The 20,636-nt window shown below is 36.2% G+C and overlaps 1 protein-coding gene across 1 annotated transcript; it reads left to right on the top strand.

Moving 5' to 3' along the window:
- The first annotated feature begins 504 nt into the window (after positions 1-504).
- On the top strand, positions 505-3,242 carry LOC133312460 (indole-3-acetic acid-amido synthetase GH3.6-like). Its single transcript, XM_061513660.1, has 4 exons — positions 505-824; positions 1,453-2,363; positions 2,477-3,038; positions 3,218-3,242. The coding sequence occupies exons 1-4, from the start codon at positions 505-507 to the stop codon at positions 3,240-3,242; spliced, it is 1,818 nt and encodes a 605-aa protein (XP_061369644.1).
- The last annotated feature ends 17,394 nt before the right edge of the window (positions 3,243-20,636 follow it).

The following is a 20,636-nucleotide window of genomic DNA, read 5'->3' as shown; positions in this document are numbered from 1 at the left end:
CAATATCGGAGTGGTGAGCGATAAGCTCCTTGACTTCAGACTTTTTTAATGTATTGGCCAACCGTTGCATATATTTGAGTGCCAAGCGGTAAGCTCGATCAATAAATTGCTTTCGTGTGAACTATTTGACGCCAACACCCTGTGTTTTTTTTTTTAATCTTACCCTTTGTGTTTGTCTTGTTTTTATTAATTTATCCCCATGTGCTTCTATTTTTAATTTCTTATATCTCACGTGGTGTTCTTATAAAATCCTTATATCATATGTGTATTAACTTCATGGTCCCTACTCTTACGCTAACCCAGCTTGACATGTGCCTCTCTCTATATACCACTTTTTCATTCCTTTCCAGCAACACCATTTCCTCCTTTCTAAACAATAACTATAAACCCATACTTGAGTTCTTTCTCTTTCTATCTGTGTTCACCTTAATCTCTCTCTCTCTCTCTCTCTCTCTCTCTATAAACCCATACCTGAGTTCTTTCTCGTTAACATCACAAAGCATCATGATGTCAGAGGCTCCTAGAGACTCCACCATAGACTATGAACTCTCAGAGAAGAACAAGAAACTTCTTGACTTCATAGAGGATGTTACTGCTAATGCTGATGAAGTCCAGAAGAACACCCTCGCTGAAATCCTCTCCCTCAATGCAAACGTTGAGTACTTGCAACGACATGGTCTCAATGGCCACACAGACCGTGAGACCTTCAAGAAACTTGTGCCTGTCATAACCTACGAGGATGTCCAACCGGACATTAACCGCATCGCCAATGGTGACACTTCTCCAATCCTCACCTCAAAGCCCATCTCAGAGTTTCTTACTAGGTGCCCTTAATTTTAATGTCAAAACTCTTTTCTTTTTCTTTTTTATTTTTATTGTTTGGTTTTGGTCTCGGTGGAAAGATCATATATATATATATATATATATATATATATATATATATATATATATATATATATATATATATATATATATATTGTTTTTTGTTATTTTGAGGATGAGCCTTCACTTGATTCCAGTTTGGAAACAAATTTTTTTTGCAGCTCCACGGATTCCAGTCTGGAACATAGTTTTTTTTTGCAAAAATACTAAACTGAGGTTAAGATAGATCCTTGTGATCCAAAGGTCATGGATTCCGATCTAAAAATAGTCTTTTGTTGGAACGACACACACAAACATGAATCGCAAAATAGAAAAGAGGATATGAATGAGAAAATATTTACACGGCAATCTATCCTGATTCATTTAATATAAGCTAAGTTTAACTTGTCTATACTGTATTCGCCGTGACCAACACTTTTTGACAAAAAAATGCAAGACCAACTTAGTATATAATTAACACTGGTGACTTTGTACTCACAAATTTGGAAACCATATGTATCGAGATTTACCATATATTTGTTATTTTATTTTATGTTGGATATATGGTTTGGCTAAATTTGGTTTTTGTAGCTCTGGGACATCTGGGGGAGAGAGAAAGTTGATGCCCGCAGTTGAAGATGAGTTTGGGGGAAGGTTTTTCATGTCTAGTCTTTTGATGCCTATAATGAGCCAGTTTGTTCCCGACCTAGAAAAAGGAAAAGGAATGTACCTAATGTTTGTAAAGAGTGAATCCAAAACACCTTGTGGGATTGTGGCTCGCCCAGTTCTCACAAGCTTATACAAGAGGTCCTATTTAAGAGACAGACCCTATGACCCATACACAAACTACACAAGCCCAAATGAGACTGTCCTCTGTCCTGATTCATACCAAAGCATGTATTCCCAATTGCTTTGTGGTCTTTGCCAAAACAAAGAGGTGCTCCGTGTGGGGGCTACATTTGCCTCTGGCTTCATTCGTGCCATTCACTTCCTTGAGCAACATTGGACCCTCTTTTGCAATGATATTAGAACAGGAACCATCAACCCCTTAGTCACTGACACCTCAGTTAGAGAAGCTGTCATGAAGATCCTCAAACCTGACCCAAAGCTTGCAGATTTTATCCAAGCCGAGTGTAGCAAGAGTTCCTGGCAAGGTATCATAACGAGGTTGTGGCCAAACACAAAATATGTGGATGTTATTGTGACTGGGACAATGTCACAGTACATTCCAACGTTGGACTACTATTGCAATGGCCTCCCACTCGCGTGCACAATTTACGGTTCAAGTGAATGCTATTTTGGTGTCAACCTCAACCCTCTTTGCAAACCGAGCGAAGTTTCTTACACCCTTATCCCCACCATGTGCTACTATGAATTCTTACCAGTTAACAGAAGCAATGAGGTCACTGGTTCTCTCAATGAGAAAGAGCATCAAGAATTGGTGGATCTTGTTGATGTCAAGCTTGGCCAAGAATATGAGCTTGTAATTACAACTTATGCTGGTGAGTTTCTGAATGATAATAAAATGTTATAATATGGTTTTAATAAACACACAAAATTGGAGCTTGGAATCTTGGATTTACTAATGAATATGAGTACTGTGTGACAATTCCAGGACTTTATAGGTACAGAGTTGGTGATGTGTTAAGGGTGGCTGGATTCAAGAACATGGCTCCTCAGTTCAACTTCGTTTGCAGAAAAAACGTAGTCCTGAGTATAGATTCTGACAAAACAGATGAAGTTGAGCTTCTGAATGCAATGAAGAATGCTAGGACACACTTGTTGCCCTTTGATGCAGATGTGGCTGAGTACACTAGCTATGCAGATACAACAACAATCCCAGGGCACTATGTGTTGTACTGGGAGCTTACCCTCAATGGATCAACACCTGTTCCTCCATGTGTGTACGAGGATTGTTGCTTAACTATTGAGGAATCATTAAACAGTGTGTACCGCCAAGGCCGTGTCTCAGACAAATCAATAGGGCCACTTGAGATCAAGATTGTGGAAAAAGGTACCTTTGACAAGCTCATGGACTATGCCATTAGCTTAGGGGCATCAATAAACCAATACAAGACCCCAAGATGTGTAAAATTTGCCCCTGTTGTGGAGCTTTTGAACTCAAGGGTAACATCAAACTATTTCAGTGTTAAATGTCCAAAATGGGTTTCAGGTCATGAGCTGGGAAATATTTAATATGCTCCAGGTCCATATATGATTCAGTGGTTCAAGCCAACGAAAATGAAATATTTTCTAACTTGTTTGCACGGGGGAGAGAAATTTTATTTTTTCTCTACAAGTGACAGCTCCTCCATGAAAGTAGTACATGTAGCAGGACTACTAGAAATGTTCTCCGTAAGCAGTGGATCAATCAGAACTGAAGAATCTAATCATGGACTATTATGTATGTGGATGGTAGCTTTGGACAAGCTTCTTTTGTCCCCTTTTCTTTCCAATTTTTAATTGCTTTTTTTATCTTAGGCGCTGTAAAACGCAACTCCAGTTTCAAAAAAAAATAAAAAATTTGTGTTTCTTTTAATCCAGTTGAATAGTTTTCTACTTTTCTTTTCCTTTTCCATTTTTTAATCTTTATAGCAACATCATCATAACATTCGGTTAGAAATGGCTTTCACAATTGTAGCTAGCAAATCATACATGCCCAATTGCCTGGTGACGAGGCATGGGGTTATTTCCTATTTTGGAAACAAGAAAGCCATCACTTCAGAACTTTCTCTTTCTATAGTTTTCAGGAAGAAGCAAGCCGACTTTCCCCACTATACATCTATTTAAGGCCATCTAATCAATCAATCGCAGTCAAATAATAAATTATTGAAAATAATATGCAAAATCAAGCAAAACGATCGTACCATCAATATTTGGCTAAAGTTTCTCCAAGTCAAAGCACATTTCAAACGTATTGTTAGAGTAGAGTAGTCAAATACGTTAGTCAAATTGGAGAGCAGTCTCGTTAGCATGCTTGGCGAGACCGAATGTCGTATCAACATCTCATGCAATCCCGTCAACTTGGTTGATGCATTCATGCGCACTCCAACCAATCCTGTCAGCATATGTGATGGGTCTACCAAATAAAACAGCAAAATTCGACAAAATAAAACAAGAAATCGAATTGTGCAATTAACATGAGAATTCATTACTCCTACCTTGTAACACCACGATATTGAGATGTTATCAATAGATTTGCGAGACACAGGTTCTCTAGCTACAGATTTTGACATGGACCTTTTTCGAGTGTCATCATTCACTTGTGCTGTTGAAATTGCATCCACCCCATTTTGTACACTGGGGTTCATAGTCAGGGACAAAGATTGGAAATTACACCCATTTGCCTCAGCTAAAGGTTTTCCATCAGAAAACTGAGTTTGTGCCAACCATGACTTGTCCATGCCATTGCTTGGAAAGGGGGCATGTGGGCTATCATTATATGCAGGGAAAGAGATAATCAAGGTATGGGTTTTTGAGATTCTCCCCAATTTCAATCTCTGTTTTGTTGCAAAAGCTTGGGGCCACATTAACATTGATTTTGGAAATACTATTTTGGTTTTGGTCATGTTGGGATCCTTGGCAGAAGAGTTTGGTTTCAGCCAAAGGTGAGTTAAGAGTAACAATCCAAGCCAATATTGCAATGTGAAAAAACAAAAATCGAGATAGATACACATATTTGATTTCTAGCAAAATAGCAAACTTTATTAAAGAATCAAGCAAAAGGGCACAAAAGGAAGTGTTTTGGTCAACATGCAAATGGATGAAAACAAAATAGAGAACAAATTGAAACGAATTAGAGGCCCACCCAATAAATAACACATAGTTTAGTAGACTCGTCACATATGCTGACGAGATTGGTTGATCACCGTCAATCAAATTGATGAGATTGCATGGCATGTTGACATGGCACCCGGTCTCGCCAAACATGTTGATGGGGCTGCTATCGTCAGTTTGACCAACGCGTTTTACATTTGAAACATGCACTTTAGCCAAATGATGGTTGACTTGGAAAAACTTTAGCCAAATGTTGGTAGTATATGGTCATTTCGCCTGCTAAATGAGCATGTTTCACTTTGCTTTGCCTGATGAAAACAGGATATTCAACAAACAAACTTTGCAATTTGATCCAGACTTGTCCGATAATATTTTTGTCAAATAATTCAACTTAGTGCGAGAGAGAAAAAGGGATAATTAATGAAAAAAATTAAACATACTCATATTTGTAAATCAAAATTAATACTAATTTATTTTTAAAAAAATTTAAAAATATAAGTAACTTTAGAGAAAATCATGTTGGGACCAATCACACTCCGAATTGCAAAATAAAAACGAGAAACGAGAATAAAAAATGTATACATAAATTTAAAGAATAATATTTCTCATGTTATAGGAGATAAAATTATTTTCTATAACATGAGAAATATTAATCCTATAATTTTTCTCAGTTCATCTAATATTAACAACGCCCAATAATGTTTCATTATATTTTCCTCATCGCACTCATTACAAAGCACTTTATTTATAAGAGAATAAAATAGGATTAAAAATTAGGAGTACTAATAGTTATTTATAAGCTCAAGCTCAAACTAATAAACAAATAGAAATAAAATAGAATGAATCCCATGTCCGCAACAATACTAGGCCTCCATGATTTGGAGGGGCATTGCTCTCATTGTCTTTCTTTGCATCATGTCAACAAGAGTCTTCGTATGAGTACGAAATATGAATCATACCGAACAAAATACTACATTTAAAATTTATCCAAAATATTGATAACCTCAAGTAGAGGTGGCAAAGTGGGCGGCCCGCCCCACCCCGCCATCAACCCGCCAAAAAATGAGTCAGCCCGACCAGCCCCGCTTTTGAAAGTGGGCTGAAAAACTCAGCCCGCCCCGCCCCGTTTGTCGGGTTGGACGGGTTGGCCCGCCAGCCTGAGCCTATTTTACACTGACCCGCCTCGGCCCGCTGTCAACCCGCCAAAAAATAAGCTCGCCCCGCCCCGCCCCGCTTTTGAGATGGGTTGAAAAACTCAGCCCGCCCCGCCCCGTTTGGCGGGTTGGGCGGGTTGGCCCGCCGAGCCGAGCCCGTTTTGCCGGCTCTCCTCAAGGTGAATCGTGATGGCCAGTGCAATGGTACGCATTAAGTGCACTATGCAACCAACCACACACGCGAAGACCAATCTCCGGAATCTTCAGCAAAACTCTACAGACTCAATTGAAGAGACCGTATCAAGGGCGAGCAATTTGAGTCTGCCGAATCCGAACTTGTTCAATAGCTGTGTAAGGGTTATTATTCAGATTCTAAATCAATTAGCAAGGAGAGGGAAGAAGATAGGAAAAGAGGAGAGAGAAAGAGAAAAGAATGAGAGATTGTCCAACATTTTCTTCCCTATTCATTACGCCCCTCATGGGCTATATACTATTTTCTGTTACAACGGTTTATGAGTTCTTAAAAGGAAAAATAACAAACGCTGAATTAAGAGAGTTTTTTTGTTTATGGCCTCTAAGTGACTTAACAATAGTCTAATAAGTAGTTGGGCCTTCGCTTGATGCGTATGGGCCTGTCCTCCGTTAGCTGGGTCCTTTGGGCTGCAACACTCCCCTCTCCATCAGAACAAGCCTCGTCCACGAGGTGAGAAGGGCCAACCATGGTCTAACTTGGATGGATTGGAGGGAACCCTTGTGGTGTGGATTATGGAGTAATTATTGGAACAGGTGGCAGTGCGTCGTCCAAGGGTGAGGGGATAAGAATCTCAGATTATGGCTTTTGATTAGTTGCGAGTTCTGTGGCTTTAAAGTGGGGACTGATATCAAAGTGTGATGGGATTAGGTGGGACTGGTTAGAAGTTTTCAAAACAGTGTCCTTTGACATAGATGTTGTGTGGGTTGTCTCTAGAATTGAAAGAGGCAGCTGTTTGTTTGAATCCAGAGACACAAAGACTTCATCTTCCCATATAGAATCTTCAACTGACAGTCCTTGCCATTGCACCAGTGCTCGAGGGATCTGGCGGCCTTGCTTCCAAATCATGCGACGAGAGACTATGGCTTCCGGCACATGCGTTAGGGTTGATTTCTGTAAATCCACAGGGAGGTCATGGATCTGGTACTGTCCGGTGGGTGTGAAGGGCCGCAAAAGAGACACATGGAATACTGGGTGGACGCGAGAACTGGCAGGAAGTTGGAGACGATATGCGACATTGCCAATACGTTCCAGAACTTCAAATGGACTAAAAAAATGTAATGAGAGCTTATAACCAGATCTTCGATGAACGGACAACTGTCGGAATGGTTGAAGGCATAGAAGCACCAACTCTCTGACTTGAAAGGTGAAGTGTTTTCTTTTTTTTATCTGCTTGTACTTTAATGAAAGATTGAGCTTTTTTTAAGTTCTGTTTCAACGATGCAAGGAGCAAGGAACGTTGTTGAAGATCCGAATCTACTACTTCGAGAGCAGTCATTCCCATTGCATATTCGAGGAGACATGGCGGTGATCGACCGTACGTTGCTTGAGAAGGGGAGAAGCCCATAGATCGATTGTGAGTTGTGTTATAATGGAATTCTGCCCAGCTGAGGTACATGTGCCATAAAGAAGGATGTTCATGAACAAAACACCTCATGTACTGCTCTAAACTTCAATTAACTCGCTCTGTTTGTCTGTCTGATTGTGGGTGATATGTCAAGCTGAAGTACATAAATGTTCCTTGCAGTTTGAATAATGTTTGCAAAAACTCACTGAGGAATATGGGGTCACGATCGGAAACAATGGATTTCGAGGGACCATGCAACTTTTCGATGTTGTCCCAGAAAACTTGGGCTACCTTAGCAGCCGAGTATCTAGTAGGAAAGGCGGCAAAGTGAGCCCCTTTAGTAAGTCTGTCTACCACCACAAAGATGGTTGTAAAGCCGGCCGAAAGAGGTAGGTGGGTCATGAAGTCCATTGATAACTCGGACCAAATATCTTGAGGTATGGCTATCAGTTGTAGAAGGTCGTATGAAGATTGATTTGGGGCTTTTATTTTCTGACAGATGTCACACTGTTGAACAAACTACTGAACATCTTTCTTTATGTTTTTCCAGGTTAATTTTGCACCAAGACGGCGGAGGATGCGACGAACTCCTGTGTGGCCACCTATTTTTGAAGAGTGAAACTCTTTTAAAAGAAGTGGGATTAAGGAGGATCTAGCAGGGACGTACAACCTTTGGCGATGGAACATGAGACCATTGTGTACCCGCCAGTGTTGTCGTTTAGAAGCATCTGAGTTCAGTTCTTGTAAAATTTGAGTAGTATAGGGATCATTCTGTATTTCGAATTGTATGATGGGACTGTAATGTGTTGTAGGAACACTAATAACAAGTAGTGCAGGGGAGGAATCTGTAGATATCCCCTCAGAGTGGCGTGAAAGTGCGTCCGCCACCGTATTTGATTTGCCCGACTTGTATTGGATCGAGTAATTAAACCCCAACAATTTCGCAAGAAATTGTTGTTGTTATGGAGTTTGGATCACTTGAGACATTAAGTAATGTAAACTCTGATGATCCGTCTTGATAACGAAGGGCGTGCCCAACAGGTATTGCCTCCATTTAGCAACGGCTGAAGTAATTGCAAACATTTTCCTGAAATAGGTGGACTTAGATTGCATTAATTTAGACAATTTACGACTAAAAATGCAATAGGATGATTATCTTGTAATAACACAGCACCAACACCCACGCCTGAGGCATCTGTCTCTAATATGAAGGGTAGTGTAAAATTAGGTAAGGCCAGAATAGGTGCTGTGGTCAACAATCTTTTGAGAGAATCAAAGGCTTGACCAGCCTCTTGTCTCCAAATGAAGGCATCTTTTGACAAAAAATTTGTAAGAGAAGTTGCTGCCATTGCATAACCCTTAATGAAACGACGATAATAACCAGATAATCCAAGAAAAGCCCGTAATTCAGTAACCGATTGTGGAACAACCCACTGTTGTACTGCTTGTACTTTAGAGGGATATGAGGAAACACCTGCAGCAGATATAATATGGACTAGGAATTGTATTTCTTGCACAGCAAAAGAGCATTTAGTGAGCTTAGCAAAGAAATTATGCTGACGTAGTGTTTGCAAGACTTGCAACAAGTGGTCTGCATGTTCTTGGAGATTAGGGTTGTAGACCAGGATATCATAAAAAAAAAATGACCACGAATATTCGCAAGAAACGTGCAAAGACATGGTTCATAATGGCCTGGAATATAGATGGGGCATTAGAGAGTCCGAAAGGCATCACGAGAAATTCAAAGTGACCACTATGGGTCCTGAATGCAGTCTTAGGCACATCACATGGCTCCATTCTGATCTGGTGATAACCGGATCTTAAGTCCAATTTGGAAAATATTTGTGCTTCATGAAGTTCATCCAGTAATTCATCAACAGAAGGAATAGGAAATTTATCTGGAACATTGATGGCATTGAGAGCGCGATAATTCACGCAGAATCTCCATGTGCCATCCTTCTTGCGGACCAAAAAAACTGAAGAACTAAAATGGGCGTGACTGGGTTGTATGATGCAAGATTCTAACATTTATCCTACCATTTTTTCAATCTATGCTTTTTGAAAATGAGGGTAGCGATATGGTCTCACCTGTATAGGTTTCGAATAAGGTAAAAGGTTAATAGAATGGTTTGTGGGTCTGTCAGGGGGTAAGGTCTTAGGATCCTGAAATATGTCTTGGTATTGGATGAGAATGTATTGTATGGTTAATGGTAAGTTTGGAGGTAGGTCGGGTAGGGAAGTCGGGGTTATGGGGTTACTAGTGAGACACATATAATAAGAATAAATGGGATGTTGGGCCACCAGCTTATGAAGTTGGACTGTAGAAATGGATGTAGGACAAATTATGTTATCACCATATAATGTCACTGTTGAGCCCTCATTAGAGAATGACATAGTCATATTAGAGTAGTCAGTGATGATAGGTCCTAGGGTTGCCAACCATTGAACTCCAAGGACAACATCTGCTCCTTTGAGGTCCAAAACAAATAATTCAACAGTAAACACTTGAGACTACAAAAACATAGGAACAGAAGGACAGAAAGCTTGGCAATGTAGTGCATCACCATCACCCACATCTACTTGAAACGGAGTGACCAAGTGAATAGTTAAATCAAGAAATTTAGCCACTCGCTCTGTAATAAAATTATGGGTGCTACCTCCATCCAATAATATTTGTACTGGTTTGCCTTTAATTGTACCCTCCAATCTAAAAGACTGTGGGCTGCGATTGCCCTATAGAGCATTCAGGCTGACTTCCGGTTCAACCACATGGTTTATGGGTTCATTTGGTATCTCTGGTGGTTCTGTGGTAGGGTCATCATCTGTGCCTTCCAAATATAAAAGAGTAGCTCTACCCTTGCACTTGTGACCGAAAGAGTACTTCTCGTCACAGTTATAGCACAAATTTTTTTCTTTTAATTAGCATCTCTGCTGGAGATAAGCATCTAATAGGAATGGTTGGGATTGGTGTGGTTTGTGAATTGGTTGTGGTTATGTTGGTAGGGTTAGGTGTAGTGGTGGTTGGAGAGGAAAAGGATGATCTATTGGAATTGGTCCAGGGACGATATTGTTTTTGATTGTTTGCTTGATCTTCACATATTCTGGCTAAGGAATAGGCCTCATGGTAATCTTGAGGTCTTTGGCTGAGAATAGGGCGAGGATATGTGGTTTCAATCCAGAGATAAAAATGCTGCGTAAAAGTGTGGCTGATAAACCAGGGACTTTGCTAACAAGTTTCTCAAAGGCTGATTGATAATCTACAACCGAACCTGATTGTTGGAGTCGGAATAGGGATCCAGCTGGATCCTCAAATTCGAAAAGGCCAAAACGATGTTGTAGAGCCGTGCAGAAGGTTCTCCAATCAGTCATTAATCAATTCTGATCTGACCCATAAAACCAACTATTTGCTGGGTCGCTCAAATGAAATGCAGCTAAATTTACACGATCATTAGAAGGAACCTGATAAAAGGTAAAATACCGTTCAGCAGCAATGATCCACGTGGTTGGGTCTCCTGAAGAGAATCAGGGAAATTCCAATTTAATCTGACGAGATCTATTATTCTCAGATCCAGAGGAGGAGCTACCATGTGGTCCAGATCCTAAAATTCCTCGGTTATTGTGCGCACTGCCTGATGATGATTCTTGTAACTCGATCGAATGTGTAAGATCCTGATGGAGTCATTCTTGAGACGATTGCATGTGTTATTGCAATTCCTGTAAGCTTAAGTGAGATTCTTGTAAACTGTGGTACTGTTGTTCTCTTGCTAATTCCGTCGCGTGGAATTATTGCTCTAAAGTGTCAAGACGCCGCTACATATCCCTCATTCTCGTGTTCTCTGCCACAGAGGGAAGAAGATAGGAAAAGAGGAGAGAGAAAGAGAAAAGAGGGAGAGATTGTCCAACATTTTCTTCCCTATTCATCACGCCCCTCATGGGCTATATACTCCTTTCTGTTACAACGGTTTCTGAGTTCTTAAAAGGAGAAATAACAAACGCTGAATTAAGAGAGTTTCTTTGTTTAAGGCCTCTAAGTGACTTAACAATAGTCTAATAAGTAGTTGGGCCTTCGCTTGATGCGTATGGGCTTGTCCTCCGTTAGCTGGGTCCTTTGGGCTGCAACAAGCTGGGTCACGACCAGTCTAAAAAAGTGGGTTTCTATTTCTAATGGCGCTCATGAGCATCCCCTACCAGTAGCGGACTTACTTGGGTGCATATGACTGCAAGTGCAGACCCTAATTTTTGAATTTCTTTTTGTTTTTTTGGATCCACTGCAATGATGTGTCTATGGAAGAATCGAATATAGGGTGAGGTTGCTGGTATAGCCTAAAGGAAGTGGAGGTTGCAACAAGTGGATTTGATCAATGGAACGTGATTGCGGAAGGAAGGTATGGTGTTGTGTATAGAGGAGTTTTGCAAGATGATTCTGTGGTGGCTCAAGAATCTTCTTAATAATAAGGGCAGAATGTGCATATTAAATAATATTTTCTAGGTCTGCTACTGTCCCTTACTTGGAAGTGGGAAAAACAAAGAATGCATGAAATTGTTAACATGACATAGAAGAGTTTAGCCAACTATAATTAGTTAATAGTTAAGGTCCAATTCTATCCGAAAACAAAAGTCGAATAACTAAACACTAACGGACCCGAAACCAGTCACACGGCTAATACGCCGCACGAAATGATCCACCCGTTTTAAGGATTATCACCTTAGTTAAAGCCCAATTTTAATCGTGTAATAGTTTTACAATTTCAATTTCTGCCGTAAAGCATATGTTTTATTCACATTTACGTCTACATTTGAATTCCGTTCTAACAAACTTCGGATGTATACATAAAAAAAAGGTAATACAATTATCATGTAATAAGAAAATAGGGATGCTTCCTGCACATAGAAAAAATCAGGAGAGAGAAGAGAAAATGAGGTGAGAGAAAAGTTTTCTTTGAGACCCACCTATGAATGTGTCAACAGGAAAGTGAGATTGTTTTGCTGTTACATGATAATAGTATTACCCAAAAAAAAAATGAAGAAAAGTTAATAAAAATTGCTGGAAAATTGTGTTCCCCTCAATTTCTCTTCCTTCTCTCTCCTTTCTGCTTCCCTTCAACCTATCCCATTAACTGACTTTATATTATATATTTAACATTTTTATAAAAAAAAAGGTTTAGGGTGTTTTCTCCATTCTCGGGGATTATAAATTGTCCACTAGCAAAATAAATAAATAAAAATTCAGGAATCAAATTTAAGCCACGTAATTGTTTTAAGTAGAAGTTAACCGGGTCAATTAACTTTCTATTGGCATCACTTATAACAATAAATAATGATTAATTATGGGTGATGTCATCAGTACTCTACCTAAATAAGAAATAGTTATTTTAACCATTATTTTGCTTGTTTATAAATTCATCTCCAGATAGTGCTTTGAACTTTCATTTTATTTATTACTTCTTTAAATATTATACACATAATAACCGTATCCTCTAGCCTAAAAATGAAAGTGACTATTCACAAACAATAATGAAAAAGAGTACTAATCGTAATTCATATTTTGACCATTAAATATTTGGTTTTGAGTTTAAGCTTTATTTGTTTGATTGCTTGAAAATTATCAGCCCTGTATATAATCAAATATATTAAAACATTTTGTCCAAATATATATATATATATATATATATTAAAACATACCATCGGGGCAAACCGGCAAAAGACAAATGGTCATCCACTTTTCTAATGTATAATGCTCGCTATCGCCTATCGAGTTGAATGCATTACATGCTTAGTAGCAGTTCCCGTACGTATGCTTTCTGTCTCCTTCCAAAAAATTCTTACTTCGATAAGACGTATACAAACCGCGTAAACTAAAATAATTAATTTTAGGGTTTGTTTTTCTATCGTCAATGTAAAAAAGTTATCTATATTAAATTCAAAATGATGTTATTTTGAGGTAAAAATTAAAGTATTTTTGTAATTATAATTTATTTCAGGGTTATAATAGTCTTTTTTATTTTAATTTTTTAACCCAAAATAATATCATTTCAGGAGCGAATGTAAATAACTGATCTACATTCACTGTATAAATATTAAAGTCTTAATTTTATTATATTATTAAACGTAAAATAATTAGAGCATATAACGATTTATACAATTAATTAATATACAAGATGATGTGTCAATTGTAAGGATTTATTTTATACAATTTGGAAATATTATATTTATTCAAGAATTTCTCATTTGAATTCAATCCCAAGAACGATAAATAGAAAGTATATTATGGCATCACTTGTTTTAACCTTTACAAATGGTAAAAAAAAATAAAATTACATCTTATTTCTTTGCAAATTTGATGAATATTATAAGTTTAGTTTTATTTTTTTAAATTATTGGATATTAAATATAATATACACTATATAAATTAAAAATATTATTTAATATCGAAATACGTGTCCAAATATGTTAAAATTTAACATTTTTAAAATTAACGTGTCAGAGTATCATATCTTGTATCTGTAGCGGTGCAACATGAGTTTTCACTATTAAGATAACATTTATTGGGGGTCTTTGACCAGATAGGGTCTTTGACCTTTAAATGTACCAATTTATTATCTAACTGGGATATATTGCCCTTTTGTAGTCTTCAAGTTTTGTTCGGACCCAAAGACTCTAAATCCCCCGCGCGCAGTGTGGGGGTGGGAGGAGCGGGAACATTGTCATTTTCTTTTTCGAACCCAGTTTCGCCCATCCCCATGAAATTCATTTATTTATTTATTTGTATTTGTAAGTGTCATCCCCCTAGAAAACTGGCGTAGCAAGTGGACAATCCCAGTTGTCCGAGACCATTAAAACAAAAGGCAAAATTTTTTACCATCCACTCATTTACCTCCACTCTTTCTACCGTGTTTCATTTCTATTCAAATCTATCTCATTTCTCTTTCGTCAAATCTCCTTCTTTCTTTCTTCAAATCTGCAACTGGGAATTTGGCCGAGGGAAGTCAAAGAACATTTGATTCAACCGGTTGGTATATTATTAAGTTTTCTGTGTTTCAGAGGCGCAGCACTAAGGTAAGTAGTTTTTTTTTTTTTTTCTACTTTACTGCATATTTGAATTTGGCTATGTTTAATTTTATTTAATTTAAATATATCATGATTATTTCTTATTGATTGTTTTAATTATTTATTACTTATTAGATGCAATATTTTTTTTATATTATTCTAGATATTTGGTATGTGTAACTAGATAACTATGTAATAATTAAATAATTAGATAATTATGTAAAGCTTTAATGTTTCTAAAGTGAATGTAGATAAGTTATCTACATTCCCTTCCAAAATAACGTCGGTTTGAGTTGAAAAATTAAAATACTATAATGAAAAAGACTATTATAACCCTGAAATAAATTATAATTACAAAAACACCTTGATTTTCGCCTCAAAATGACGTCGTTTTGGACTCAATGTAGATAAGTTATCTACCTGTAGAAAAAACGAACACGTTATGTAATTAGATAATATTTAGATATATGACATGTGTAATTTAGAGAATACATAATTAGATAATTAAATAATTAGATAATTAGATAATAATAAGCATGAGTGTTCAAATATTTACATAATAATTAGATATTTGATAATTGTGTAATTAGGTAAGTAATGGTCCTTTTTTCAACTTTACAGCATATTTATATTTGGTTATGTTTAATTTTATTTAATTTAAATATATCATGATTTATTCTTAATGTTTGTTTTAATTATTTAGGACCTATTAGATGCAATATTTTTTATGTTATTCTAGATATTTGATAAGTGTAACTAGATAATTATATAATAATTAAATAATGAGATAATTATGTAATTAGATAATTACATAATATTTAGATATATGACATGTGTAATATAGAGAATTAATAATTAGATAACTAGATAATTATGTAATTAGATAATTAGATAATAATTAAATATTTATATAATAACAAGCATGGGTGTTTGCATATTTGCATAATAATTAGATATTTATATGTGTAATTAGATAATAATTAGATAATTATGTAATTAGATAATGAAATAATAATTAGATATTTGACATGTGTAATTACATAATTAGACAATATTTAGATTATTAGATAATAATTAGATATTTATACAATAAACAAATAACACAAGCATGTGTAATGTTTAGATATTTACATAATGATTAGATATTTAACATGTGTAATTAGTTAAATAGAATAATTAGATAATTATGTAATTAGATAAATAGATAATAATTAGATATTTAGATAATATTATTTTTGGTGTAATTTAGAATAATTAATTTGTGATTAATATTTAAGATTTCTTTAAATTAGTGAATTGTTGTTATAATTTTTTAAATTAACTATTTTGTGTTATGATTTTATAGTGTGTTAACAACATTATTATTATTATTATTATTAAGGATGGCATACGACGATTCATTTGATAGACGTCTTCATCCCAATCCTCGGGACAATTCTGTTATTCATCTATTGTACACACCGCTCAGAGATGGCTTGGCTGGAGGAATCGAATTATAAGTCTCTGAATATCATAAGTGAATGGCTAGTGGGGTTGGATGTTATTTCAGAGCCCATTGTACCTTATTTACGCTATGTTGGTTTTCTTGGCGCTGCTCGGATCGGCCATATTGAGGTATTTTATATGCTATATATATTAAATTAATATAAAATAATTATCAAACAATGTAATTGATTTATTTTGATTAATATTTTACCATTTGCAAATTGGTAGTTCATTAGTCACAACTCTAGACCAAAGACTCATACGTTTCATATGCTTCTGGAGAGGTTACTGTGACACTCGAGGATGTTGCAATGATCACTGTTCTTCCTACATGACGGTGAACTTGTTATTGGCATATTCGAAACACGAAATTTGATCTGTTTGGTTCCACAACTTCTTGGGAGGACCCCGAGTGCATCTGATTTGAAAGGTGGTACTCTTAAGACTTCATGGTTGGATCAACATTTTACAAATCTCGAGGATTGGATGTAGGATGAAGAGGATCTTCTCCGGTTCACGCTAGCATGCATATTATGCCTTATTGGAGGCTTTTTACTTACAAATCACAATGGTGGTAGGGTACACCTCCAATCACAACGTGTGGACAATATAGTTGGGGATTGGCAGTGTTGGACTTCCTTTATCGGGAGTTGTGCATAACCACCTCACCTGATCAGATTGAAATACCGGTGCAGTGGTAGTGTTGCAGATGTGAGCTTAGGCTAGATATTTTACCCTTGGTCCAGAGATTATTCCACCTCTCCCAGATTTTGACGATAGCACACCTGTTGGGGTAAGGTATGTTAATCTGACATGTCATTTTTGATTGTTATGTCTATTATGTGATATTTATTGTACATATAAAATATTTTGTAGATGGACCATACATAAGATGATTTTTGATGAACTATCTTGGTATCGAGAGAGGTTTGACAAGATGACCGAGCATCAGGTACTTGCAAAATGTTTACCGAGTTTTTCTTTTCATGATCTATCTTGTTTTTATTTTAATTTCGATTGTAATATTTTAACTGCTTTTTATGCTGATTATGTGGACTCTATACGCAGAGATTGATTTGTCATATCATATTCAGGAAATTAGTGATCATTGGAGAGCAATCACGCCAATGATATGTTTTCATATTGTAGAGTTTCATAAGCCTGATCGTGTTATGAGGCAATTCGGGATGCGTCAGGATATACCTCAGCCATATTTACAACTGTAGGAGGTGCACCATCTGACATTGATGGGGAAAGATTGAGATGCCCTGGCCTCATCAATTGGAGCAACACTAGACTCAAAGAGATAATTAGATCGAGAGTGCTCCACCTCATCCATATGGAAGTATATTAGGACCTAACTCAAATTACATGGTGTGGTATAGAGGAATCTCTAGACGATGGATCAGCAAGAAGGCATGTCACTCAGGTTTAATGGTGAGTTAAGAGATTTTATTTAGTAGATTTATTATTTGTTATGGGTTTTGTTACAATTGTTAAATCATATTATCCATTTGTATAGGCAGATGGATCGCCTTCAACATGTTTATTACATGTTGTAGACACATCAGCCAAACTACGAGATTGGTAGAGTTGTTCAGCATATGCTCAATATGCAGTTAGAGTATGATTGGGTATCATGTCCTGATCAGCCAGCATCTGCATCTACATAGTTATCATAGCCCATTATGCAAATATTTTGTTTATTTAATATTATTCTTGCAACTTGCATTCTTGTATATCACTGCTTTCATTTTGTTGAGAATATCATTAAAAAAATAGTAGTTGTTGATGCAGTTGGAACTAGCTTGGAAACATATCTTCCACCGAAGCCATGCGTCTATTTGTGAAAATATTGGAGGTCATGCTAATATAGCCTTGGTACATGCGAATATTACACGTCTTCCCAAGGTATTGATCTAGATTTGGATTCTGCTCTGTTGTGTTTCGTTCAAGACAAATATAGCGTTGGTACATTCTCCAAAAGTCTTGTTAATGATGTTTGAAATGAGTGCTATGAAGTTCATAAGATTGTGATTATGCTCCGATGTGTATGAATGAATGTCTCTTATGTAATTTGCAATTGAGGAACTACTAGGTGTTCTCTATGTAATTTCTGTTTGGGAATGTCATGTGTGAATCATGTTGGCGTTAAGTTAAGCACTTAGACTTATGAAAGGATATGTGTATGGACATTGCTTAATATGTGGAAGTGGATGTTAAATCATTCTAGTCAATGGATATGTTTGAATGATAGCAAACTGAAATTTACTATTTTTTTAATGTGATGAAATCAGAACCTTATGGAAGGGTCACAGGTCTGGTCACAAAGGGTTTTTAATCATTTAATTGAGTAACGGATGTTACTCTAGGTTCATGTAAGATTCGTCAAGAATTCTGGATTGTTGTTCAAATTTGTCCAGCATCTTAAAAAATTCATTTCTTGACCTACAGACCTCCATTCATTCAAAATTTGTACCATTTTAAATCTGTATAAGTCTACTTTAACCTATTTAAATTTTGTAACAAACGGATAAAAACTCAATTTTTGGTAAATTTATGAAGTTAACAGCTTTATTAACTTAGAACCCATGATAGTTTAGTATGTTTTATGGTAAAATGCTGATTTGATTAAATATCTTTTAAGCTTATGCTCCAATACAATTAAATGGGCATTCCTCTGGACATGTACGAATGAGGATGTTATAGACTTAGTGGGTTATTCAATGAAGTACTTTTATTTCATATGTACTCAACTCAGTGGGTTAGTGAGTGAATATTTTTGCTAATATTTATGCAACACACTTGAATTTCAATCACAATAAAACAAACATCCACCCTTAACATGATCAAATAACAACATTAATAATTCTTAATGAAACAATTTAACCCTATAAGGAAAATATTGCAAATAAGGAAAAAATAAATCAAATATTTCACTAGTTCTCATGTGACTCCCGTGTATCACATGTACGCCTTGTGTGACTAACTTGTCTATAAATGCCACACTTAACATTACGTCTCTGCGACTCTCGCATTGATCTTGGTCTACTTTTAAGCACTTAGACCAATTGATGACTTTAGACCGATTTCTTGTGTTGGCCGACCGGTCCCAATATCAGAGTGGTGAACGATAAGCTCCTTGACTTCAGACCTTTTTCATGTATTGGCCAACCGTTGCATATATTTTAGTGCCAAGCGGTAGGCTCAATCGATGAAATGCTTTAGCGTGAATTATTCAAGGGACCTCGTCCCCAACACGCTGTGTTTTTTTTTTTAATCTTAACCTTTGTGTTTGTCTTGTTTTTATTAATTTATCCCCATGTGCTTCAATTTCCAATTACTTATCTCTCACGTGATGTTTTTTTTAGTGCTAACTGGGCCAAAATTGTCATATTTGCTAAAATTTTAATGGTGATAGAAGTGGACTTTTTTTTGAACTTTTTCCTATCACTTATTAAAGATAAAGGAAATTAATTCGTCTAACTATACGTTTAATTTACCCACTCCTTTAAAATTTTCATATTAGTTCCTTTTTTCCTACTTTTAATAAAACAATAACTATTGTTTTATTTTTATTTTTATTTAATTTTTATTTTTTTTTATATACAAAAAATAAAAATAAAACAATAACTATTACTAAAACATGTGCTTCAAAGATCGATAAAAAGTTTAAGTAAAACAAATAACATATAAAAGATCACTACAAAAATTCAGTCATTGTGTGGAGGTCATATTTTTATATGGTGGAGATCTTTGACCCTCACAAAAGACATTTGTGACATTCACCTAAACCCTCAGCTCTGCCTTTGTCACAACATAGTTTATGGGAGTTTTTTGTGTAGTGCCACAATTTGTTGAAATATTTTTTGGAGGTCCCAGACCTCCACAAATGTTACATTTTCTTGGAGGTTTCAAAACTCCCACAAATGATATATTTTTAGAGGCAATATTTGGAGCCGATTTTGTTTTCCGCCAATTCACTTTAAATGTGGAGCCGAGCCAACAGAGGCAACAAGCACTCACGCATCTTTATTATTAGCTTTTCTTTTATTAGGCATTATTTGATCTTAAATATTTGTGTTTGACTAGTCGGTTGTAACACTTGCCAATATTAACTCGTTTGTTCAGAAAGAACTACAGAGCTAGTGCTGAATTTAATATTCTACCAGAGCAAGTTTTGACCTAAAAAAATTATATTACAGTTTTAGCATTGTGATTGGAATTGCAAAACTATGTGGATGCCATTGCCAAGATTACATGAAACTACTGGGAATTGCAATTCACACTTAACAAAAAATTATTGAGAAAGGAAAAGAAATTACTGCGCATTCAGAATATTGCTCATGAAACACAACAAAATATTTAATGAAATGGTTTCCATCAATTAATCTCAAGCATCAACTTGTAACAGCTAGGGAATAAAATAGGTATTGATTTTTTTAACACCGATGACAATCTCAGTAATTTTAGATAAAACAAAAATAATTGGTCAATTCTCCTCCTTGATGGTTTTCATATATTGGTTGAGACCGTTTGTTAGAGCAGATGTTGAGGTCAATGAAGCTTTCAGTATGCTGAGACCCTGTACCATTGAATCAAAAAAGAAATATGTAATCTGATGCAAATAACAGAATACGATGAATAACTAGGCTTAAACAAGTCACACTTGGCCTTACCTCCTTCATACCAACACTGATGACCCTTTGCTCCA

Source organism: Gastrolobium bilobum, unplaced genomic scaffold, assembly GCF_033153095.1.
Source record: "Gastrolobium bilobum isolate Gb01-03AN ecotype WA unplaced genomic scaffold, APGP_CSIRO_Gbil_v1 utg1409, whole genome shotgun sequence".
NCBI classification, from domain to species: domain Eukaryota; kingdom Viridiplantae; phylum Streptophyta; class Magnoliopsida; order Fabales; family Fabaceae; genus Gastrolobium; species Gastrolobium bilobum.
Note: the sequence above shows the minus strand (reverse complement) of the source record. Positions and strands in the feature narration are given on the sequence as shown.